Genomic DNA, 22,886 nt, shown 5'->3' with positions numbered 1-22,886 from the left:
TTCAAACTAATTTAGTATTTCCTTTATTTATGAATTTAGGCAATGAACCACACACTAGTATTAGCAGTACCATGATTATAAACAGAAATCCTAGGGATTTTCATATCACATTATAGATATTGTAGATATTGAAGTATCTTTTACTCTCATCACTACTTTGAAATTATGGTAGTTGTTAGATCTGCTAGATCTTATTTCTTCTTACATGTTATATCACAATTTTTTTTAATTTGTCTGTTTTTATATAATTGGTTTCCTTTACAATCCTATATATTTTATATCTTTAAAAAGCATTATTCTTAAAAGAGACCTACAGTTTCACAAGCTTGAGAGGTACATGGTACAAAGTTAAAACCCTGAGGAAAGGCTAATTCATGTTTAGTGAATAGTTTATTTTAGACTTTTAATAGACTTAGTTTCTAATCAAAGACTTCGTATTGATAAGCACTGACAAGTTCATGGCAGAGGCCTAATGTCAGAGGGTTGGTGGTCACCCAGTGGGAGTGAGCAGAGCACCTGTCCGCCTGCTCCTCCTCTCACAGCAAACAGCCTGGGATGGTAAGCTGTGGAAGGGTTTTTACCCACAACCCTCCCCTCCCAACTACCTGCTGTAGAATACATTTGTTATTTCTAGAACTCTTACTGGAAGCCAGCTGCTAATAGGGAAATTTTAGGTAGAGGAAAATTTCAAGAATGTAGAATTTGTTTTCATAGTCTATATTGGTATAAATCAGGGAATACCCAATGGTAAGACAAAAATATTTTTTTTTTGTATCAAATAACTATTACTGCTGTTTTAGTGACCTGCCATGTTATCAGGGAGGACTCTTAACTGACAAATAACATTGATATTTCTATTATCTTTGAGAGATCCCAATCTAGATCTGGCTTACACAGCAGAAATACTGTTTAATTCTATTATATTGTGGTTAATAAAATTTACAACTATTTGAGTGAAATGAGTTCAGTATCACCTTAGTAGATGTGGCTTTGTGAGGATACACCTTTGGACACAACATTATATAAAGAAAATAATGATTAAGCATGAAAATAACATCTATAAATACTATACATAGATGTAACCTTGATACAAAGGTACACGGGAAGTTCTTCCTCAATGGAGGGGGAGAATATGCCAATAATATTCTCTGAAATTAAGTCGTATATATTTCCGATAAGTAATGAGATGATACAGACTGCCACAGATCGAATGTGTCCCTCCTCTCCAAATTCATATGTTGAAACCCAATCTCTTAGCGGTAGAGCGTCGGCCTAGCGTGCGGAGGACCCGGGTTCGATTCCCGGCCAGGGCACACAGGAGAAGCGCCCATTTGCTTCTCCACCCCTCCCCCGCGCTTTCCCTCTCTGTCTCTCTCTTCCCCTCCCGCAGCCAAGGCTCCATTGGAGCAAAGATGGCCCAGGCGCTGGGGATGGCTCTGTGGCCTCTGCCTCAGGCGCTGGAGTGGCTCTGGTCGCAACATGGCGACGCCCAGGATGGGCAGAGCATCGCTCCCTGGTGGGCAGAGCGTCGCCCCTGGTGGGCGTGCCGGGTGGATCCCGGTCGGGCGCATGCGGGAGTCTGTCTGACTGTCTCCCTGTTTCCAGCTTCAGAAAAATGGAAAAAAAAAAAAAAAAAAAAAAAAAAAAGAAACCCAATCTCCACTTCGTTGGGATTCAGAAGTGCAACTTCTGTGGGGTGATTACATCATGGGAAGCTCTCATGAACAGGACTGCTACTCTCATAAGAGACTCTGAGAGCTCCCTTGACTCTTGCTACATGAGGACATAGCAAGAAGGTAGCCTTCTGTGAACAAGGAAGCGGGCCCCACCAGTCACCAAATGTGCTGGTACCTTGATCTTGGACTTCCCAGCCTCTAGAACTGTGAGAGAGAAATTTCTGTTATTTATAAGGCACCTAATCTATGGTATTTTGTTAGAGCAGCCAGAATGGACTAAGACATGCACCAAGAACGATGGCTTAGTTAAAAATGAAGAGGGTTCAAATACAGTGGTTAAAATGGTGAAGTCAGTTTTATTTCAGTACTTGACAAAATACCCCATAAAATTCAAAACTTCTACCATTATACAAAAATAGGTCTCTACAAGTGATATCTGTCATCATCACCAGTAGCAAATATATTAGGCAGAAACAGGTAACTTCAGTAGCCTTATAAGAAAAGTGCAGGACACCTCGAGCTACACATTCAGCAGTGTCATAATGCGTAACAGTTTAATCTTTTCACCCATTTGATAAATACACCAGGTTTATAATTTAACCATTTAAATTAGCATTCCACAAATACACATGTAATTTAATGATTATTGTGCATGAACACATACACAATGCTTCTATATACAAATTCCAGTCTGTCCTCATATGCTGGCTCGGGATTTGTGTACAATCATAAGCTGTGTTCGTGTTGGTCCCATTGAATATCCACAATACAAAAGCACAAAAGAACCATTGATTTATAAAAAGTAATTTGTTTAAAATCACTTTGATTCATGATGTTTGAAAGGATTATCTTCTCATGCCAGCATGAAAATGAGTTGAACCTAAGAGAGAAAACCAGGATAGTTCAATGACAATATTGGATTGTTACCTATACCAGGTTAACTAGTCAATGAAATACAGAAGATTACTATTACTCTCCATTTAAAAATAATGCTTTTTACCCTGGCCGGTGGCTCAGTGGTAGAGTGTCGGCCTGGTGTGCAGGTGTCCCGGGTTCGACTTCCGGCCAGGGCACACAGGAGAAGCGCTCATCTGTTTCTCTCCCCCTCCCCCTCCCCTTCCTCTCCATCTCTCTCTTCCCCTCCCAGAGCCAAGGGTCCACTGGAGCAAAGTTGGCCCAGGCGCTGAGGATGGCTCTATGGCCTCTGCCTCAGGCGCTAGAATGGCCCTGGTTGCAACAGAGCAATGCCCCAGATGGGAAGAGCACCGCCCCCTGGTGGGCATGCTGGGTGGATCCCGGTCAGGCGCATGCGGGAGTCTGTCTGACTGCCTCCTCGTTTCCAAATTCAGAAAAATACAAAAAAAAAAAAAAAAATAATAATGCTTTTTATTTTCCTAAAAATTTCTTCATACTGAACAGATTTTTAAGAGATTTTGAATATATTTAAAAGTCACTGTGGCTGGCTCTATATAAAGGTAAGACTAATGTTAAGATTCTCTTTCGAGTACCCTGCATGCCTGGCCTGGGGTGGCTCTGGCTAGATCGTTGACCTCGAACGCTGAGGTTGCCGATTTGAAACCCTGAGATTGCCTGGTCAAGGCACATACGAGAAACAACCAATGAACAACTAAAGTGAAGCAACTATGAGTTGGTAATTTTCACTCACCCCATCTCCTCTGTAAATTCAATAAATAAAATTAAAAAAAATAATCCTGGCCAGTTGGTTCAGGGATAAAGTGTTGGCCCAGTGGATAAAGTGTGCAGATATCCTGGGGTCGATCCCCAGTCATGGCACATAAGAAGTGACTTCTCTTCCCCTGTCTCTCTCCAGCCCCCTCTCCCACCCCCGCAGCCAGTGGCTTGGCTGGTCTGAGTGTTGGCCTCAGGTGCTGAGGATAGCTTGGTTGATTCAAGCATTGGCCCTAGATGGGGATTACCAGGTGGATCCTAGTTGGGGCGCATGTGGGAATCTGTCTCTCTACCTCCCCTCCTCTCAGAGAGAGAGAGAGAGAGAGAGAGACTCTTCAAAATAAATAAATAAAATAAGTACCCTCATAGGCTGAATGTTCTGTCTCTTGAAAAATCTGGACTTCAAAATCTGAGTCTTATGAAATTTGGGTACTCAAAACAAAGCACAAACCAGACCAAACCAAGCCAAAGTCCAGCTCTGAGGATGAAAGTTTCCTGGGATAGCAGAGAAAAAAACTCTTTAAAAAAGCAAAAGGAAAATGTAAAAGCTGACTTAAAGAACATTAAATTAAAATGATCCAAAACCTCTGATTCAGGAGAGAACTGAAGGGAAAAGAGATTTTCCCACAATGAACAGAGAATCCATTGCTATTAAGTATGAAATTTTTGTGTGTTTTTGAGCAGAAAAAATAGAAGGTAATTAAAAAATATATATATATATATATATATGTTTTTTTGGCCCTGGCTGGTTGGCTCAGCGGTAGAGCGTCGGCCTGGCGTGCAGGGGACCTGGGTTCGATTTCTGGCCAGGGCACATAGGAGAAGCGCCCATTTGCTTCTCCACCCCCAACCCCTCCTTCCTCTCTGTCTCTTTCTTCCCCTCCCGCAGCCAAGGCTCCATTGGAGCAGAGATGGCCCGGGCGCTGGGGATGGCTCCTTGGCCTCTGCCCCAGGCGCTGGAGTGGCTCTGGATGCAGCAGAACTACGCCCCGGAGGGGCAAAGCATCGCCCCCTGGTGGGCAGAGTGTCGCCCCTGGTGGGCGTGCCGGGTGGATCCCGGTCGGGCGCATGCGGGAGTCTGTCTGACTGTCTCTCCCCGTTTCCAGCTTCAGGAAAAAAAAAAAAAGAAAAAAAAATATTTTTTAAGTGTGTGCACGAAAGAAAGGAAAGGAGAGAGATGAAAAGCTTCAACTCATAGTTGTGTCTCTTTAGTTGTTCATTGATTGCTTCTCCTATGTGCTCTGACTGAGGAGCAGGGGGACTCTTCAGCCAAGAGTGTTCCCTTGCTCAAGCCGGAGACCCTGAGCTCAAGCCAGCAACCTTGGCGTATCAAACCTGGGACGTCAGTGACCCTGGTTGATGCTCTATCCACCGTGCCACCACCCGTCAGGCAAAAGGTCACTTTTTACAAAGCCCTGACTGGGATGGGTTTTATGGATCACACATAAAAGCACAGTGCTAGTATGATTAATGGCTGCACTAAGTGCTTAAAGCTCTTGCTCCCTCCTGTCACCTGGCCACGCGCATCTGCATATCTGCATGTTTTACTTAAGGACATGTTCTCCAGCTGCCTCTGTAAGCCTCAGAGTACTTGGTGCTTACTGGGCATTTTGTTGTATCTGCTGAATGAGGACAGCAGGAAATCTTTTAGGGGAGCAGTGGGATCTGGGGTGATAAATCAGGTCTTGACTTAAATTCCTAAGTCTAACCTGATAGTGTATGCACAGAACAGTAAGATCTGATTATCCTAATGAGGAAGGTCAAGCAGTTTCCACAAGAGAAAGGGGAGTGACAGGCCTGTCTCACACTCTGGCCGAGTACCTGACTGCACGGTCCCGAGTCGTCGCTGCAGAGCCTCCAGCCGAGTGATGTAATCGCTCAGGGCTCTGTCCGGATCATAATTCTGGAGCTGAGAACATGCTAAGGAAGCAGGATTTAAATCAGCTGGAGGGCCTGGGTACCTATGATATAAAAAATATAAACATGAATCCGTATCAGCCAGAAACAAGGCAGGTAACTTACCCCCCAGCCTCCGTCCTGCCCTCGAAAGGCAGAGCACTGACCCGCTGATCTGTGTTCCCTGCGCACACAGGTCCGTGATAATGCTGACTGCATAACTGCAGCTTGTCATGCAGACTTCAAGAGCTTTTTTTCATAATGTCCAGGGATTATTAATTTTAGTCAATACTTTCCCAATACCTAATCTACAGCATTTACTAAATAACACTTGAGCAGTTGTTTCTTATATCTTTGAAAATCAGTTACAAATTCAAAAGCTATTTTTGATTCTGAGCCTTTGATTATGTAAATTACATATCCCTGAAGATGTATTTAGCCATTTTAATGAAAAGAAGTCAAAGCCCTAACTCTGTCCCTTGTCTACTAGGTATTAGCATATTCAACTACTCTAGGCAAGCTGTAGCAAATTCTTACCTATTCTGAAACGGTAAAGGGGACCTAGGGTAGTCCAGATCTGATCTTGAGCGATATGTAGTCTGTCTCGGTTCCCCATACAGCTCCAGTCCCCCAGAAGAATGATAGAAGAGGTCAGTCTTTTCAGCACCTAAGATAATTCAAACATACCTTGTTAAAAGAAATACCAAGTCCTTGAAAATTTTCTACAAAACAGAAAGGCTCAAAAGATTACTACTATGCTGTACAATAGTATGCCTCATTTAAAGTTATTTTTAGTTATTCTTGCTGCAGGAGAGAAACACTGTTATTTTGTTTATATTTCAACATGAGTACTTCTGCTAACCTAGAACTACAGCTCAAAGAAAATAAACTCTTTAATTGAAGTATTTTCTTAAAAAACAAACAAACATTGGCTCAGTGGTAGAGCGTCGGCCTGGCGTGCGGAAGTTCCGGGTTCGATTCCCGGCCAGGGCACACAGGAGAAGCGTCCATCTGCTTCTCCACCCTTCCCCCTTCCCCCTCTCCTTCCTCTCTGTCTCTCTCTTCCCCTCCCACAGCCAAGGCTCCATTGGAGCAAAGATGGCCCGGGCGCTGGAGGTGGCTCCATGGCCTCTGCCTCAGATGCTAGAATGACTCTGGTTGCAACAGAGTATCGCCCCCTGGTGGGCGTGCCAGGTGAATCCCGGTTGGGCGCATGCGGGAGTCTGTCTGACTGCCTCCCCGTTTCCAACTTCAGAAAAAAAATAACAACAAAAAACAAACAAACAAACATAACTAGAGGTGGGGTGAATGGTGCCTGAGGGTGTACGGTTTAGGGGAAAAGATGATGTGGCTAAAAAAATATTAGATTAATGTAGCCAAGCCATTCTAGTACGACTTCATTAGAAAAAAACTTGAAATCAAGATTTACTAACTTACAACACAGAAATCATTATGGTACACATTCCAGCTGTCTGTGTAAGCTTAGATTCACATTTCAAACCACTCTGCTTAGGATACCAAGTGCATTTCCTCTTTCTCTCGCTCATGCTCAAGGGCCTGGTAGAAGACACACTGGTGGTGCAACAGCGAGACAGAGCACATCTGCCCTCCTCATGCCTGAAGTGTTGAACCCTAATGTCTGTTTCCACTTCTAGGTGTAGAGGGAAGAGATTTTTAACTGTCAATCATTATTATACAACCTAGCTAAACTGTGAACACTTCCAACCAGAACTCTTCCATCTGACTGAGAACAGCGCTGTAAATGCAGTCGTGAGGAGGGGTTCTGGAGCCAGACTGCCAGGATTCGATGCTGCCCCACCACTTCCTGGTGGGTATCCTGGAGCAAATGACAAATGCTTTTCAGGCCTCAGTTTGTCACCTGTAAGGTGATAACAACAGTAATTGTGCCTACATCACAGGATTCAGAGAACACATGAGAATACAGACAAAAACAGCAGGGCCTTGTGCAGACTAAGTGCTCCACAAAAATGAGCTATTAGTACTCTTTAAAGCAGAAAGGTCCTCAGCTGTTAGCCATAAAGGTTCTCTCTATCTTTGGATACAACATTATTTTGAAGGTATTAAACACATGCAGCAATTTTAGACAATCAGAAACAGAAGAAAAAATTCTATTTTGATCTCACCTAGGTTCAGTCCAAAACCATCCCTGTTAATGTTGATGGAACCAGAACTTGTGACTCGATGCCATCGTCGAACCAAAAATTTCATTCTAAAAAAGATCCCAGAAAAAATTTTACAGCATATATATGTACTGTACAGCAGTAGTCCCCAACCTTTATTGGGCCATGGACCGGTTTAATGTCAAAATATTTTCACGGACCGGCCTTTACGGTGGGACGGATAAATGTATCACATGACCGAGACAAGCGTCAAGAGTGAGTCTTAGACGGATGTAACAGAGGGAATCTGGTCATTTAAAAAAAAACAAAACATCGTCCAGACTTAAATATAAATAAAATGGAAATAATGTAAGTTATTTATTCTTTCTCTGTGGACCGGTACCAAATGGCCCACGGACCGGTACTGGTCCACGGCCTGGGGGTTGGGGACCACTGCTGTAGGGTATAAATACACACTTTACACAAAAATCAAGTCAAACATTTAAATATGAATGCAGAAAAAATTTCAAAATCATGTGATTGCCTAATCTAAAACTATGCAAACATCCCCTTGGTTTCTGGCAAAACTGACAAGAGCAGAAGAACAGGCTTTCCCAGAGGCACCAGAGGTCTCCGTGTTGCTAACGTCAGTTTTGGTTTAGGGATAAATGGGCACAAGAGATGGAGGGCAAAAGTAGAAAGGAGAAGAGTGGATGGGCAAAGAAAGGGTGAGAAGGAACAGAGGAGAAGAGAATGGAGTCTGAAGGGCAGATACAACGGAAGAGAAGAAGACCTGAGCTGCAGCAAAGGCCGCTGGGAAGGCAGGAGGAGGGGGTGTGATTCAGGGGCCGCGGGGAACGCGGTGGTAATGTCTCAGACCAGCTGCCGTAAGCTGCTGCCTGCCTCACACCACCCTGAGTTTTTGATGCACCAATTTTGATTTCCTAATTCCAATCAGTTCAAGGTTCAGTTTAAGGAGGATCAAAATATAATGAACATGTAAGGAAAAGAAAAAGAGGGAGATAGAGCAAAGTCCTTCAATGGCAACTGGCTTTCATGGAGACTTCTCAAATTCTTCTAATCAAAACTAACAGTTAACTCCTCTGACCTCTCCAATTCATGTCCTCTACTTATGGGCACATTGGCCTTCCCCCCTAGGATGTGAGCTGCCTGTAGGGACTTAGGCAGAGACTGTGTCTTTTTCATCAACGCCTCTCCTAGGACTCACTAAGCTGTGCCAGGTGATGCGGGAGGGACAGGAACCATGTGACTGCCACAGCGCCCAGTGGCAGAGGCAGGGAGGATCAGATCACTGGTGAGATAGAAAACCGGAGCCCTTAGAGAGCCAGTAGGGATGAGGACAGGAGCTGGCTGGCTGTCCCAACTCAGTTACTATTGGCCTTGTACCATCTCCCTGCCCCAGTTTCCTCATCTGTGAGATGACATTCTGGACTACGTGATCTCTGACAGCTTCTAATTATAAAATTCTAAGTCAAATTTTTAAAAAAATAAAGAAAAAAGGGTAAACCGCTGAAGATGCATCAGATGTGACCCGACAGGAGCACTTTAAAAACCAAATTCTGGCCCTAGCCGGGTGTCACAGTGGATAGTGTTGCCACAGCATGCTGGGGTCATGAGTTTGATCCCCAGTCGGGACACATACAAGAAGTAACCAATGAGTGCACAACTAGATGGAACTAAGTGCATCAAGGAGCTGATGTTCCTTACACTCTCTACTTTTCTCTCTCTCTTTCAAATCAATGGAAAAACAAAAACAAAAACAAACTCCTCTGAGACTGCCTGTCTCCTACAGAATAAAGGGAGGAAAGCATGGGAAGCCCAGGTGCCGGGTCCCCAATGTAGTTTGAGTCCTGACTCCACGTCAACCCGACAGAACAGGTCCCAGAGTTCCAAGACTGGAACTACTAGGAGAATGATGAGAACAGGAGCCAAGTCCAGCACCCTGAAGGCTTCCCTCAAGTCAGAATGCAGTTAGGCCAGGGCTTTCTGTAGCGGGGCCAAGAGTGGGTGGTTTTAGGAATGAAGAAAATGAATTACATCACAGCCTAAATAACCTCCTGCCCCCTTAGTTATATGCCTGAACTAGTTCAAGGGCTTATTCAAATTTAGAAGAAGAAGAAGAAAAGAAAGTCTAGCTTGAATGTGCCAACCCTAAACCACCAGCTGCCTGCAGCTGGGACAGTCCTTTGCCCGGGTCTTAGAGGACAGCATAAGGTGTCCTTCTACAAGGGTGCACGCTGACGAAGGGGCAGGCATGGTGTAGTAAATGTCTCATACCACATGAATGGACAGAGCACGCAGGCAGAGAAAAGAGAGACGAACAATAACTAAACCTTTTAGAGTCTATTAAAATGAGTTTTCTTTTAAGTAGCTTACCTAGAAATTGCCATGGACACTCTGACAGCTGACCGGAACCTGGTGAAGCCCTTTGGACGATGGGTGATCACCTCCAGCTCCGTGAAGGCCGGCTGCCCCCCCATCCGGGCCAGCAGGGCCAGGGTGGCGTCCTCACACTCCTGGAAGCCACCCAGCAACAGCAGCAGGTACTTCTTCTGATAAATAAGAGCTTTCCGAAAACTTTCTGCCCTCAGGTACTTTCCATAAATTTTCTACATTTAAAAAAGGGAAGAACATAAAGGCATTACTAATAAGTCAGGCCTTGGCCGGGTCACTCAGTTGGTTAGAGCATTGTCCCAATAAACCAAGGTTGTGGGTTCGACCTCTGGTCAGGGTACATACAAGAATCAACTGAAGAATGCAAAAATAAGTAGAACAACAAATCAATGCTTCTCTCTCTCTCTGTTTAAAAATCAATCAGAAGGAAAGTCATTCATATTGTTCTCTAGAGGAAGATAACCTAAATTTTATTTTTTAAATAGGTGTAGTAGTAATAATAGTAGAACAACAATCACAGGTACCCTGTCACTGTTTTCTGCTTTATCAGCAAAGTTGAAAGTACAGAGAATTACCCTGCACCTTCCACATCTACATCCACCTCTTTTAGAAAATGGAATCTGAACTCTTCGTATAGTTACGCTCTTTATTTTGGATGTTGGCCCCTAATCACCATATTTATTGTAAAAATTTCTGTCATTCCAGTATTGTCTGTTTGTAAATTTAATTGTATAGAGCTACTTTTATTATTATGGTTGTTCATCTAACTTTTTCATCATTAATGTTTTCTGTCCCTTGAAGAATCAAATCAAATTTATGTTAACTCTGTAGCTGAAATGAGTATCAAACACTTTCTTTTGGTTTTGGATTTTATGTTAACCGATTAAGATAGTTTTACTACAATATTTATTATTAGTCAGCAGAGAGGCTATTCCGAAGGCTTACCATCTTACAGAGCACGATGATCTAACACTGACAGCAGCAGAGTGTTTGTTGGGAGTTGTAAAGATAACTTCCGTTGGTGTATTAGGAACGAGACTGTGGCAAGTAGAGCCATGAGCTCAGGTGATGCCAAATGTGACCATTAACAGAGCTGAACTTGGCCCAGACCTGGGCGTGCCTGTGACCAGCCACAGACCTGCATTCATGACAGAGACTGAATAAAGACCTAGAGACACAGCCCGAGTGCCACCTAAATCCTGGTCTGTAGAACTAAGGTTAATGGGAAAAGAAACAAGGCAAGAGCAGAAACCAGCTTCGCTTGTTATTTGTGTAGACGGAAGAGGTCTCCTACCTTTATGGCGGCGTGCTCAGGATCAGGGCTTAGATTTTGAAGTAAAGCCTCATTTCTTAGTTCAGCTTTCAGTTTGTACACTTCAGCTTCTGCCCTCTTCAAGGATTTTTGGAGAGTCAACTTTTCTCTGTTCCAGACTTCCTTTTCAGAGGCAACGATGGCTTCAACGCTGGCGCCACCACCGAATGAAAACCTAGAAGGCTGCAGAGACCAGAGCCTACTTAAGGGACTTTTATGAACTAGTCTCTGAAGAAAAACCTCCTTTAAACATACTAAAAATATTGCTGGGAGACACAGAAGTCTCAGCTTTCCAACCTCAAACAAGGGAGCATTCAAAGCCAATCTCTAATCTGCAATGATATTGAAGAATTATACAGTAACTTTAAGTATAAGATCCTCTGCTGAGCAGATTAATTTTGCAACTAATACAATAAATATTAGCTATTATTATTTTGTCATACCTATAAAATTTTCCAATAATCCTACTAAGAATGAGATTGTTAATATTTCTACATTATCAGGGGTAAAGATTAAAACTAGACAGCTGGAACTGTAACCGCAGTATTTCTACTATGTGGCCATGTTAAAAACAGACATACATAGTCTCTGCCAGCTCCTGTCTGTCGGTACCACCTGATCTGTTCTTCCAGGTTCATAACCAGGTTTCTTAAATCATTCTTTTCTTCTGTCAGTTCACTGATATGTCCTGTCAGCTCAGCATTTTGTTTCAGTAGTCTTTCAGTCAATGAGCCACAAGTGGTACTTGGGGCCACGAAGTTAGTCTAGAAAGATAAAATGTTGTAAGATTGCATAAAATCAAACATTTAAATAACTCATACAAAATAAGGACAGCCAGTAAGAACAACAATTTCATGAAGAAGCAATGCTTGCATTAAGCCTTAAATAGTAAGCAGAATCTACCAGGCAGGAGAGAAGACAGGGGAGGATACAACAAGCAGAAGGAACAGCCTGTGTAAAGACACAAAGGCTTGAGCAGAGTGTGTTGGTTTCAGGCATCTACAGCTGCTTCGGAAGGCTAGAGTAAAGGCTGCCTTCGCTTTATGGATAACAGCCCTACATGTAGGCAGTGGAGAGCCATGGAAGGCTTTAGGCATGTGCATGCTACAAACAAAATTTACGTGTGAGAAAGACTTCTTTGGTAAAACAGTGTAAAGTAGATCCAATTAGCAGAGACAGATCCTGGTGTCAGGCAGACACATCAGGAATTACCACACAGCCCAGTGAGGAATGCTGGAGGCCTGAATGAGGGCAGTAACTAGGGCACAGAGGACAGGTGTTTAGGAGGCAGAGGCACAGGACTTAGTGACTGCTCAGATGTGCAAGTAACAGTGAATGCAGGTGTTCTATGGTGACTTGAACTTTCTAAACTGAGTGATATCATAACCAGAAATGTGGATTTGGGACAGGAAAGAGAAAAGGAAAGGAATGCTGTTTGAAATGTATTTGTAAAGTTCCTAAGGGCCCAAGTTCCTATGGGTATTTGTAAAGATCCTATGGGGTACATTCCCCAAAGAAAGATGTCTAGTAATGAATTGAAAATATAAAGATGGCCCGACCAGGCGGTGGCACAGTGGATAGAGTGTCGGCCTGGTATGCCAAGGACCCAGGTTCGAAACCCCGAGGTCACCAGTTTGAGCATGGTATCATAGACATGACCCCATGTCATTGGCTTCAGCAAGGGGTCACTGGCTCGGCTGGAGCCACCCCTCCCACCCAAGTCAAGGCACGTATGAGAAAGCAATTAATGAACAACTAAGGTGTTGCAGTGAAGAACTGATGGTTCTCATCTCTCTCCCCGTCTGTCCCTCTCTCATCCTCTCTCACTAAATAAATAAATAAATAAATATGGACCACTGCACTATATATAAGTTCCACAAGGGTGAGATTTTTCTCAATTTTATTTACTTATCTCCAGAACCCAGGATAATACCTGACACATAGTAGGGCTCAATGTAAGTATTTGTTCAATAAATAAATCTACTGCAGCGGTTCTCAACCTGTGGGTTGCGACCCCGGTGGGTGGTGGGTCCGATGGCTTTAGGCGACCCCTGTGTTTTGGTCATTCGACCCCCACCAGGGTCGCGACCCACAGGTTGAGAACCGCTGATCTACTGAGTGGCGCAGTGGATAAAGCGTCGACCTGGAAATGCTGAGGTCACTGGTTTGAAACCCTTCACTTGCCTGGTCAAGGCACATATGGGAGTTGATGCTTCCAGCTCCTCCCCCTTATCTCTCTCTGTCTCTCCTCTCTCTCTCTCTGTCTCTCTCTCTCCCTCTCTCACTCCTCTCTAAAAATGAATAAAAAATAAATAAATATACTGAGAAACTCAGGCTGCATGAATGAATAAACTTTCACAGGTATAGTTAGAGAAAATAATATTCAGATAGGAGAAAGAGGACCTCATGAAGGTGACTGACAGAAGAATGGAGGAGATGAGATAATACTGATACAAAAATAAGGAGAGGGTTTTTAAGATGCAAGAGGTAAAATGTGTCCAAGGCTCCAAAGAGGTCAAGAAAGACAAGGGCTGAAAAGATTGACCAGATTAGTCAACTGTGAAGACAATGATAACATTCACAGAGTGCTGAGGGTAGCAGCCAGACTAATCTTTCAAGAAACTTGGTTACTGCCTGACCAGGCAGTGGTGCAGTGGATAGAGCGTTGGATTGGGATGCGGAAGACCCAGGTTTGAGACCCCGAGGTCGCCAGCTTGAGCGCGGGCTTATCTGGTTTGAGCAAAGCTCGCCAGCTTGGACTCAATAAGGTCGCTGGCTTGAGCAAGGGGTTACTCCGTCTGCTGAAGGCCCACGGTCAAGGCACATATGAGAAAGCAGTCAATGAACAACTAAGGTGTTGCAATGAAAAACTGATGATTGGGCCCTGGCTGGTTGGCTCAGTGGTAGAGAGTCGGCCTGGCGTGCGGGGGACCTGGGTTCGATTCCCGGCCAGGACACATAGGAGAAGCGCCCATTTGCTTCTCCACCCCCACCCCCTCCTTCCTCTCTGTCTCTCTCTTCCTCTCCCACAGCCAAGGCTCCATTGGAGCAAAGATAGCCCGGGCGCTGGGGATGGCTCCTTGGCCTCTGCCCCAGGCGCTACAGTGGCTCTGGTCGCGGCAGAGCGATGCCCCGGAGGGGCAGAGCATCGCCCCCTGGTGGGCAGAGCATCGCCCCTGGTGGGCGTGCCGGGTGGATCCCGGTCGGGCGCATGCGGGAGTCTGTCTGACTGTCTCTCCCTGTTTCCAGCTTCAGAAAAATACAAAAAAAAAAAAAAGACAAAAACAAAAACAAAAACAAAAAAAACAACAACTAATGATTGATGCTTCTCATCTCTCTCCGTTCCTGTCTGTCTGTTCCTATCTATCCCTCTGACTCTCTCTCTGTCTCTGTAAAAAACAAAAAACAAAACTTGGTTATCATAATATAAGAGGGTGACTTAATTATTCAATAATGACAATGAAAGTTAATTTCCCCTCAAGTTTCACTCTTTTATTGGGGTAAGACAATCAGTTTTATTAATATTTGAATGAAATGATAAAATTAAAATGCTTTAAAAAATATGGTGCCTGTTTCAAATGGTTCAGTTTCCATTACATCTTTGTTCTCCATATTTTTAAGAGTATTTTTGGGTTTTTTTTTCCCCTGTATTTTTCTGAAGCCGGAAACGGGGAGAGACAGTCAGACAGACTCCCGCATGCGCCCGACCGGGATCCACCCGGCACGCCCACCAGGGGGCGACGCTCTGCCCCTCCGGGACGTCGCTCTGCCGCGACCAGAGCCACTCTAGCACCCGGGGCAGAGGCCAAGGAGCCATCCCCAGCACCCGGGCCATCTTTACTCCAGTGGAACCTCGGCTGCGGGAGGGGAAGAGAGAGACAGAAAGGAAGGAGAGGGGGAGGGGTGTAGAAGCAGATGGGCACTTCTCCTGTGTGCCTTGGCCGGGAATCAAACCCGGGACTTCTGCACGCCAGGCCGACGCTCTACCACTGAGCCAACCGGCTAGGGCCTTTGGGTTTTTTTTTGAGTCATACCTCTTTGCCGGGCTGGCCAGTTAATTTTTGCAGTTGTAAAATTATTTCATCAATATTTTCCTGAACCCAAATGAAATCTTCATCATCTCCGGTTTCAAACTGTAGTCTTTAAAAAGAAAAAAAAGACAAAAAGTCAAAACATCCTCTCAGTGGTGTCACGAGCACCAACATCAGGGTCAGACAAGCACTCGGCTGGCCTACCGCCTCTCCTCTGAACTGAGTGTTCTCTCTCCCCGGGCAAGGGGCTAACACGCCTGTTCTCAGGAGTAGGAGTTAGAAAATACCACCTCCTAATGTAAACAGGCATTAACTTTAAAATTCCAACTCCCCACCCTTGGCTAACTATTAGTGAGAAGCAGATTCTGCCCAGCTTGTCTAAGAAAGATCTTTCCAAAGGTCAGGCAGACAGGGCTAACCGATTGGAGGCTTTCTGGGCTAGATGTTGTAGTTTTGAAGCCATATGTTGAAGCTTTTGTTCGATCATTTCTAATTCACGACTACAGCCAGTTCTTCCTCCATTCATTTCAATCAGTTTAGGATAGCTTGATTCCTTTGCTTCTCCCTCTATTTTCTGTTGAAGAACCCAGTTTCTCGTTCGATCATTAGTTAAACTCCATGTGCTTGGCTGGCAATTTTGGACAGAAAAAGAAAAAGCAGTAATTATAAATGAACAGCATTCTTTCTGAAGGGAACACAATTTACAGTAAGCTCTCATTTAATGTCGTTGTTAGGTTCTATGGCCTCAAGTGAAACAAAGTAACGAAACCAACTTTGCCATAGGCTTATTTATGTAAACAAGAGTTAAGTTCCTACTGCATCTCATCAATGTTACAACAGAACAAAGCTGAAAAGAATGTTAATCGAGAATCTGTTGTATTATTTATATTCCAAAATAAAGTTCTATAGATTTTCTTTTAAAGTGATTTGTCCATAGTTATTTAAATAATTTAATCCAATATCAAAATTATATGATCAAAGAGCAGCAATATTTTTTAATTAATTAATTTATCATAGAAAGGAGAGTGAGAGAGAGAGAGAGAGAGAGAGAAAGGGAGCAGGAAGCATCAACTCCCATATGTGCCTTGACCAGACAAGTGCAGGGTTTTGAACCTGCGACCTCAGTGTTCCAGGTTGATGCTTTATCCACTGTGCCACCACAGGTCAGGTGAGCTGCAATATTCATTAAAAAATATTTTAAATTGTCAATTTACCTCATTAAGATTCTGATATAGAACTCTCCTACTTTCTCGTTTTTCTTCTCGTTCCAGTTGCTTCTGGAACTCATGCATAATTCCTTGCAGTCGCTTCCCTTCAAGGTCTAACTTATAGACTTGTTGCCTTTTCTCTTCCAGCTGACGCTGAAGATCTTCCACTTTGGACTGGAGCTCATGCATTTTCTTCTGTCCCTCCGTGTTGGCCTCTTGTTCTGTCTGCAACGTCTTCCTATGAACCTGCCTATCCTTCTCCATTTGCTGTCTTGTCTGCAAAGAATCCAGTTTGTATTTCTCAGTCTCATTTAACAACTCGACTATGCGACTGTGCTTCTCCTCCAGCTGTCTCTGCAGCTCCCTCAGAAGGTCTTCGGAGGGCAGGGGGGGCCGGGGCTGCCCGCTGTCATCGCTGCCTGGCTGCAGCTGCGCGCGCACCTCCCGCTCCCTGTCCAGCGTGCAGCTCACCTCCCGAATCCGAACTTTCTCGGATTCCAGAAGTACTTGAAGCTCTAAGTTTCGACTTCGTTCTTCTGATAGCTGGGCATCATGTAGCACTCTCTGCGACTCTATTTCCTGCTGTGATTCGTTCAGTAGTTGTTTGTGTTGCTCCAAAAGTTGATTTAGCTGAATATTCTTTTGTTTCTGACTCTCAAGTGAAAATTTCAGATCCTTGTAGAAGAAATTGATATTAAGAATCTATTACTATTAAAAGTACTTTATAAGTACACAATTGTGCTTTTATTAATACTAAATTGGTAGTATTTGGTAACAGCATTGATTATCCAGTTTATTAACTTAAATTTTCAGTGGTTAGAGCGTAATTGTTTGGACAGCTAGGTGGTTTTCATCAAAAAAATATAAACAAAAAACATCTAAGCTAAATAATACTTTCTCTCCTGACAATAACCATATCCAGTTTACAAATATGAAACAGGATGTGTGTGTGTGTGTGTGTGTGTGTGAGAGAGAGAGAGAGAGAGAGAGACAGATAGACACAGATAGGCTGGAAGGGAGAGAGATGAGAAGCATCAATTCTCCATTGTGGCATCTTAGTTGTTCACTGATTGCTTTCTCATATGCACCTTGACTGGGGGCCTCTAGTAGAGCAGGTGATCCCTTGATCAGATCAAGCCAGCGACCTTTGGGCTCAAGCCAGCAACCATGGGGTCATGTCTATGATCCCACTCTTAAGCTGGAGACCCCTTGCTCAAGATGGTCAGCCATGCTCAAGCCGGTGATCTCGGGTTTTGTTTTGTTTTTTTTTTTGCATTTTTCTGAAGCTGGAAACAGGGAGAGACAGTCAGACAGACTCCCGCATGCGCCCGACCGGGATCCACCCGGCACGCCCACCATGGGGCGACACTCTGCCCACCAGGGGGCAATGCTCTGCCCATCCTGGGCGTCGCCATGTTGCGACCAGAGCCACTCTAGTGCCTGAGGCAGAGGCCACAGAGCCATCCCCAGCGCCCGGGCCATCTTTGCTCCAATGGAGCCTTGGCTGCGGGAGGGGAAGAGAAAGACAGAGAGTAAGGCGCGGCAGAGGGGTGGAGAAGCAAATGGGCGCTTCTCCTGTGTGCCCTGGCCAGGAATCGAACCCGGGTCCTCAGCACGCCAGGCCGACGCTCTACCGCTGAGCCAACCAGCCAGGGCGATCTCGGGGTTTTGAACCTGGGTTCTCCGCATCCCAGGCCAACGCTCTATCCAGTTTGCCACTGCCACATACCCTGGTCAGGCGCAGGGTATATTTCTTCTAGAGATAATAACCTTTAAAAATACAAATATTTCTGGTATAATGTGATATGAATTCCTGAAAAACTTTGTGTTTTCCGATATCACTTACTAATAATATATAATAGGACTTAGAGGAAATCAGGGTTAGGGGCAAACTACTCAAAACCTTTGTAAATCTGTAATGATAAAAATATAGTAATCAGTATCTGAGGAGATGACATGCCCTTGACAGGCAGAGAGCTCACTAAGCCTGCAGGATACCAGGGTGGATATTAACAAAACCCTCAAAAATAATAGGGCAGAAATGCTGGCTACACAGACTTTAGCACAGAGCTAGCAAGTCCTGAATTCATGTGGACAGAGAGCCCTGAGCCCATGGGGCTACCATTCAAGTGGGGACAGTGTGCAGGACCAAATGCTTTGAGCTGAGAGCCACGCAAGACTAGGACGGAGCCCAGAGTGAAGGGACTCATTTTAAATTTTCTTAAAATACAGTAGCAGGGACTCCTGCTCTCAGAAAACTATCACTGCTCCTCTTCCCCAGGAGGTAACAGGAACTCAAACTACTTCTGCATTAAACTGACATGACAGTCCTATTTATGAAATTGTACATGCACTAATTCATATCCCACAATACATGTTACAAGAGAACAGTCTGTATTTATCCCTGGATGTAGCAAAACAAAAAACATCACATTACTAGCATTTCCTAGTATAGTTATAACATTATAATAGTATTCAACACAGCAAACAACCTATTTCATCTCTACCGTTTTGGATTTTCCACAGGTATTGAAAGACGGAGATAACAATACCTCCAGCTCCTCCTTATCCCGCTCTGCACAGCGTCCCAGCTTGGCTTTCTCCTTTTCCAAGGCCCACTGGAGCTCCCTGGATTTTTTCTGTTCATTTGCTAATGTGTCATTAAGCAAATGTACTTCATCTGTTTTATCTTTAACTTCCAACCTAAATCAGAGAGACAAACTTCCATAAAAGTACTTTGACTATATGGTGAGAGAAAGAGAGAAAGTACAGCTTCCAATGAAAAGTGAAACGACATAATAAACTAGCTAATAGGAACATATAAACCATGTAAAGATTAAAGATTTTTGACTGTGGTTCATCTCAATTTAACTGTTTCTAACTAGTTATTTATCATTGCAAACAACTTATTACAAAATAACATAAAAAAATTTTCCTTCTTTTACTAAATATGAGAAATACCATGTGTTTGTGTGTTCAGAGGAACTGTGCTTGTAACATGTCCTTAGCAAGCAGAGTATCTCAGTATTTACACCAACAAACTTACTCCTTTTACAAGCATAATTTTTTAAAGCACTTTGCATATATTAGCTAACTGAAGCATAAATTCTCTTGAGATCATAAATGCCATTTCAAATTAATTGGTCAAATAAACAAAATAAAGGTCAAAATTGTTTATCTTATATAGAGATCTCAACTAGAACGGAAGCCACAGTAGAGAATATGCCAATACTTAATCATGAGTTTCTTATTTGGAAACATTTGGAGTTCTCCTTTCCACTGGTTCTTCCTATAAATAACAGTTTCATGCTTTTCTTTCTTTCTTTTTAAGTGAGAGAAGGGGAGATAGAGAGACAGACTCCTAGACTCCCGCATGTGCCCCGACCGGGATCTACCTGCCAACCCCTGTCTGGGCTGATGCTTGAATCAACAGAGCTATCCACAGCATCTGGGGCCAAAGCTCAAACCACTCGAGCCACTGGCTGTGGGAGGGGAAGAGGGAGAGAAAGGCAAAAGGAAGGGGGAGAGAAGCAGACGGTCACTTCTCATGTGTGCTCTGATCAGGGATGGAACCCAGGATGTCCATATGATGGGCTGACGCTCTATCACTGAACCAAATGGCCAGGGCATTTCATGCTTTTTAAACATCATGTATAATGTCATAGTTTTGCAAGATCTGCACAACATCTGAGAAAAATCATCCCAATTTCTTTACTAACACAGGTGTATAATAAGGAAGCTTGGCACACCTGAATGACTCTAATTCCTTCAGGTGCTTGTGCTGTGCCTTCAGTGTTGTTTCCAGTTCCAGCTTGGTCTGTGCGAGTTCACTCTTCAGCTCGGCAACCACCATCTTCTCAGCGCTGAGCTGCTCCTGCACCTCTGCGGCCCTGTCCTTCACACTGCTCAGCTCCGCCTGCACCTCCAGCATCTGGGACTGCTTCTGCTGGATGTCACACTCCAGGAGCTCTAAGCGGGAAACGATTCGTATTGAAAGTGTGTTCTAGCAACTCACACTTGGTTTATTAATATTTTGTTGATAAGAATTGATTTGTAGTTTAGGTAATTACTACAAAGCAAATGAAATTATTACAGTCCCAAAAGTTAGCAATTCATATAAATAAATACAGTGTGTCCATGAAGTCATGGTGCACTTTTGACCAGTCACAGGAAAGCAACAAAAGACGACAGAAATGTGAAATCTGCACCAAATAAAAGGAAAACCCTCCCAGTTTCTGTAGGATGATGTGGCAGCATGTGCGCATGCGCAGATGATGACGCAACACCGTGTATACAGCGGAGCAGCCCACGGCCATGCCAGTCGAGATGGGGACGGTACAGAGGAAAGTTCAGTGTGTTCTGTGGCTCACTAAATTTGAATCTGTGACCGAAGTGCAACGTGAATATCGGCGCGTTTATAACGAAGCGCCACCACATAGGAATAACATTACTTGGTGGGATAAGCAGTTGAAGAAAACTGGCAGTTTGGTGGAGAAACCCCTAAGGAGCCCTAAAAAATCTGTGCGTGAGCCCACATCGAACTGCACTGAATAGGTATGAAACTGGGAGAGTTTTCCTTTTATTTGGTGTAGATTTCACATTTCTATCGTCTTTTGTTGCTTTCCTGTGACCAGTCAAAAGTGCACCATGACTTTACGGACACACTGTATTTTTAATGCATATTTTCCTCACAGTCCTAAATGGCCAAGATTTCAGAATAATAAATATATAAGGATGACAAAAGATTAACAGAATATATAAATGGACACAAGATGTGAAATAAAATTATTTGTGTTCACCCAATACTAGTAAATAAAAACCTGAATTTGTTCATTCAGAATTTCCATAGTTCACATTAAACAATTCCAATGGGTTTTGACAGCCACACAAAGTGCTTCCCGGCGTTGCCCTGTAACTCTGACGCGTGAGCGGCACTGCTGGCTGGTGAGGGCCGTCCTCTTCCGCAGACAGGCCCTAGGAACTTGACTAGAGAAGCGGGAAGTCCAAACCCCAATTTGAATCATGTTTTTTTCCTTTAAAAACTGGGTGATGGGCACACAACACAATCAACAGTTCAAACTAAGTTTACCTGAAACCTATGTATTTTCATTGACCAATTTCACCCTATTAAACTTAATTTCTAAAAAAAAAAATTAAATAAAATTAAACCCTTGCTACATTCCTGTTATAATGAAAACAAATGGAAATATTCATCAGGATCCCATTTTTTGTGAAAAATATGAACTTACATACATATGCACATTGAGAAGGTCTGAAGAAATATTCACCTGGGTATTAACAGTTGTTATTAAACGTTAGGGTTAAGGCAACTCTAGAGGAGATTTTTACTCTACACTTTATTCTACCATAAATGTATTTTTAACAAAAATTTTTTATTAAAGTTAATCATGTCATATTACAATTCCTATTATTGACATTAAGAGACAGAAATGACTTGAATTTAGAAGACAGTCATGTTAATTCAGGCTTTTACAACTGTTTCTCAGGGAGGCTAGGATCTACATATATAAATATGTGAAACTGTCTGACCGGGCGGTGGCGCAGTGGATAGAGCGTCGGACTGGGATGTGGAAGATCCAGGTTAGAGACCCCGAGGTCGCCAGCTAGAGCATGGGCTCATCTGGTTTGAGCAAAAAGCTCACCAGCTTGGACCCAAGGTCACTGGCTCAAGTAAGGGGTTACTCCGTCTGCTAAAGGCCCGCAGTCAAGGCACATATGAGAAAGCAATCAATGAACAACTAAGGTGCCACAATGAAAAACTGATGATTGATGCTTCTCATCTCTCTCTGTTCCTGTCTGTCCCTATCTATCCCTCTCTGACTCACTCTCTGTCTCTATAAAAAAAAAAGTGAAACTAAGCTTTCAGTGAAGTTCTATTTAAGTAAATTAATACAAATCAATTCTCTAAAATGATCTTCAATTCATTCTATGTCCTAATATAAGCAATATATTTAACTTGTGATCTCATTATACATATTTTCTCTGAAATATTTAAAGATACTTAAAATCTTGTGGGGTTTTTGTTTGTTTTGTTTTTTTTGTCCCCTAAAAATCTAAATCTAAACTCCAAAAAACCTGTTGGTTTTTTTTGTTTTGCTTTTTAATAAATAAAAATCTTAAAAAAAAAATTTTTTTTCTGTCTTTTTCTGAGGTGAGAAGCAGGGAAGCAGAGAGACAGACTCCCCCGGATGCACCCGACTGGGATCCACCCGGCATGTCCATTAGGGGGCGATGCTCTGCCCATCTGGGGCATTGCTCTGTTGCAATCAGAGCCATTCAGCACCTGCCGCAGAGGCCACAGAGCCATCCTCAGCACCCGGGCCAACTTTGCTCCAATGGAGCCTTGGCTGCAGGAGGGGAAGAGAGAGACAGAGAGGAAGGAGGGGGGGGGGAGGGGCGGAAGAAGCAGATGGGCGCTTCTCCTGTGTGCCCTGGCCGAGAATCGAAACCAGGACTTCCACAGGCCAGGCCGACACTCTACCACTGAGCCAACCGGCCAGGGTCTAAAAATCTTCAGC

At 43.6% G+C, this 22,886-nt stretch overlaps 1 protein-coding gene across 9 annotated transcripts in view; it reads right to left on the bottom strand.

Annotated features, from left to right (window-relative positions):
* Positions 1 to 2,012: 2,012 nt before the first annotated feature.
* AKAP9 (A-kinase anchoring protein 9) overlaps positions 2,013 to 22,886 on the bottom strand; it is a 171,989-nt gene continuing 151,115 nt past the window's right edge. For 8 of the 9 annotated variants that reach the window (XM_066239573.1, XM_066239574.1, XM_066239576.1 and 5 more), the window contains 12 exons: positions 20,097 to 20,316; positions 18,900 to 19,050; positions 16,354 to 17,022; positions 15,559 to 15,767; positions 15,143 to 15,248; positions 11,690 to 11,872; positions 11,091 to 11,291; positions 9,779 to 10,011; positions 7,406 to 7,491; positions 5,799 to 5,928; positions 5,187 to 5,326; positions 2,013 to 2,556 (listed from right to left, as the gene is read on the bottom strand). In XM_066239573.1, coding sequence (XP_066095670.1) covers positions 2,522 to 2,556; positions 5,187 to 5,326; positions 5,799 to 5,928; positions 7,406 to 7,491; positions 9,779 to 10,011; positions 11,091 to 11,291; positions 11,690 to 11,872; positions 15,143 to 15,248; positions 15,559 to 15,767; positions 16,354 to 17,022; positions 18,900 to 19,050; positions 20,097 to 20,316 — 2,363 coding nt within the window. In that variant the 3' untranslated portion in view covers positions 2,013 to 2,521. The remainder of the gene's footprint in view (positions 2,557 to 5,186; positions 5,327 to 5,798; positions 5,929 to 7,405; positions 7,492 to 9,778; positions 10,012 to 11,090; positions 11,292 to 11,689; positions 11,873 to 15,142; positions 15,249 to 15,558; positions 15,768 to 16,353; positions 17,023 to 18,899; positions 19,051 to 20,096; positions 20,317 to 22,886) is intronic. The other variant, XM_066239580.1, reaches the window with a different exon arrangement.

The sequence above is a fragment of the Saccopteryx bilineata genome, chromosome 7 (assembly GCF_036850765.1).
Source record: "Saccopteryx bilineata isolate mSacBil1 chromosome 7, mSacBil1_pri_phased_curated, whole genome shotgun sequence".
Classification (NCBI taxonomy): domain Eukaryota; kingdom Metazoa; phylum Chordata; class Mammalia; order Chiroptera; family Emballonuridae; genus Saccopteryx; species Saccopteryx bilineata.
This window is presented reverse-complemented; position numbering and strand designations above follow the sequence as displayed.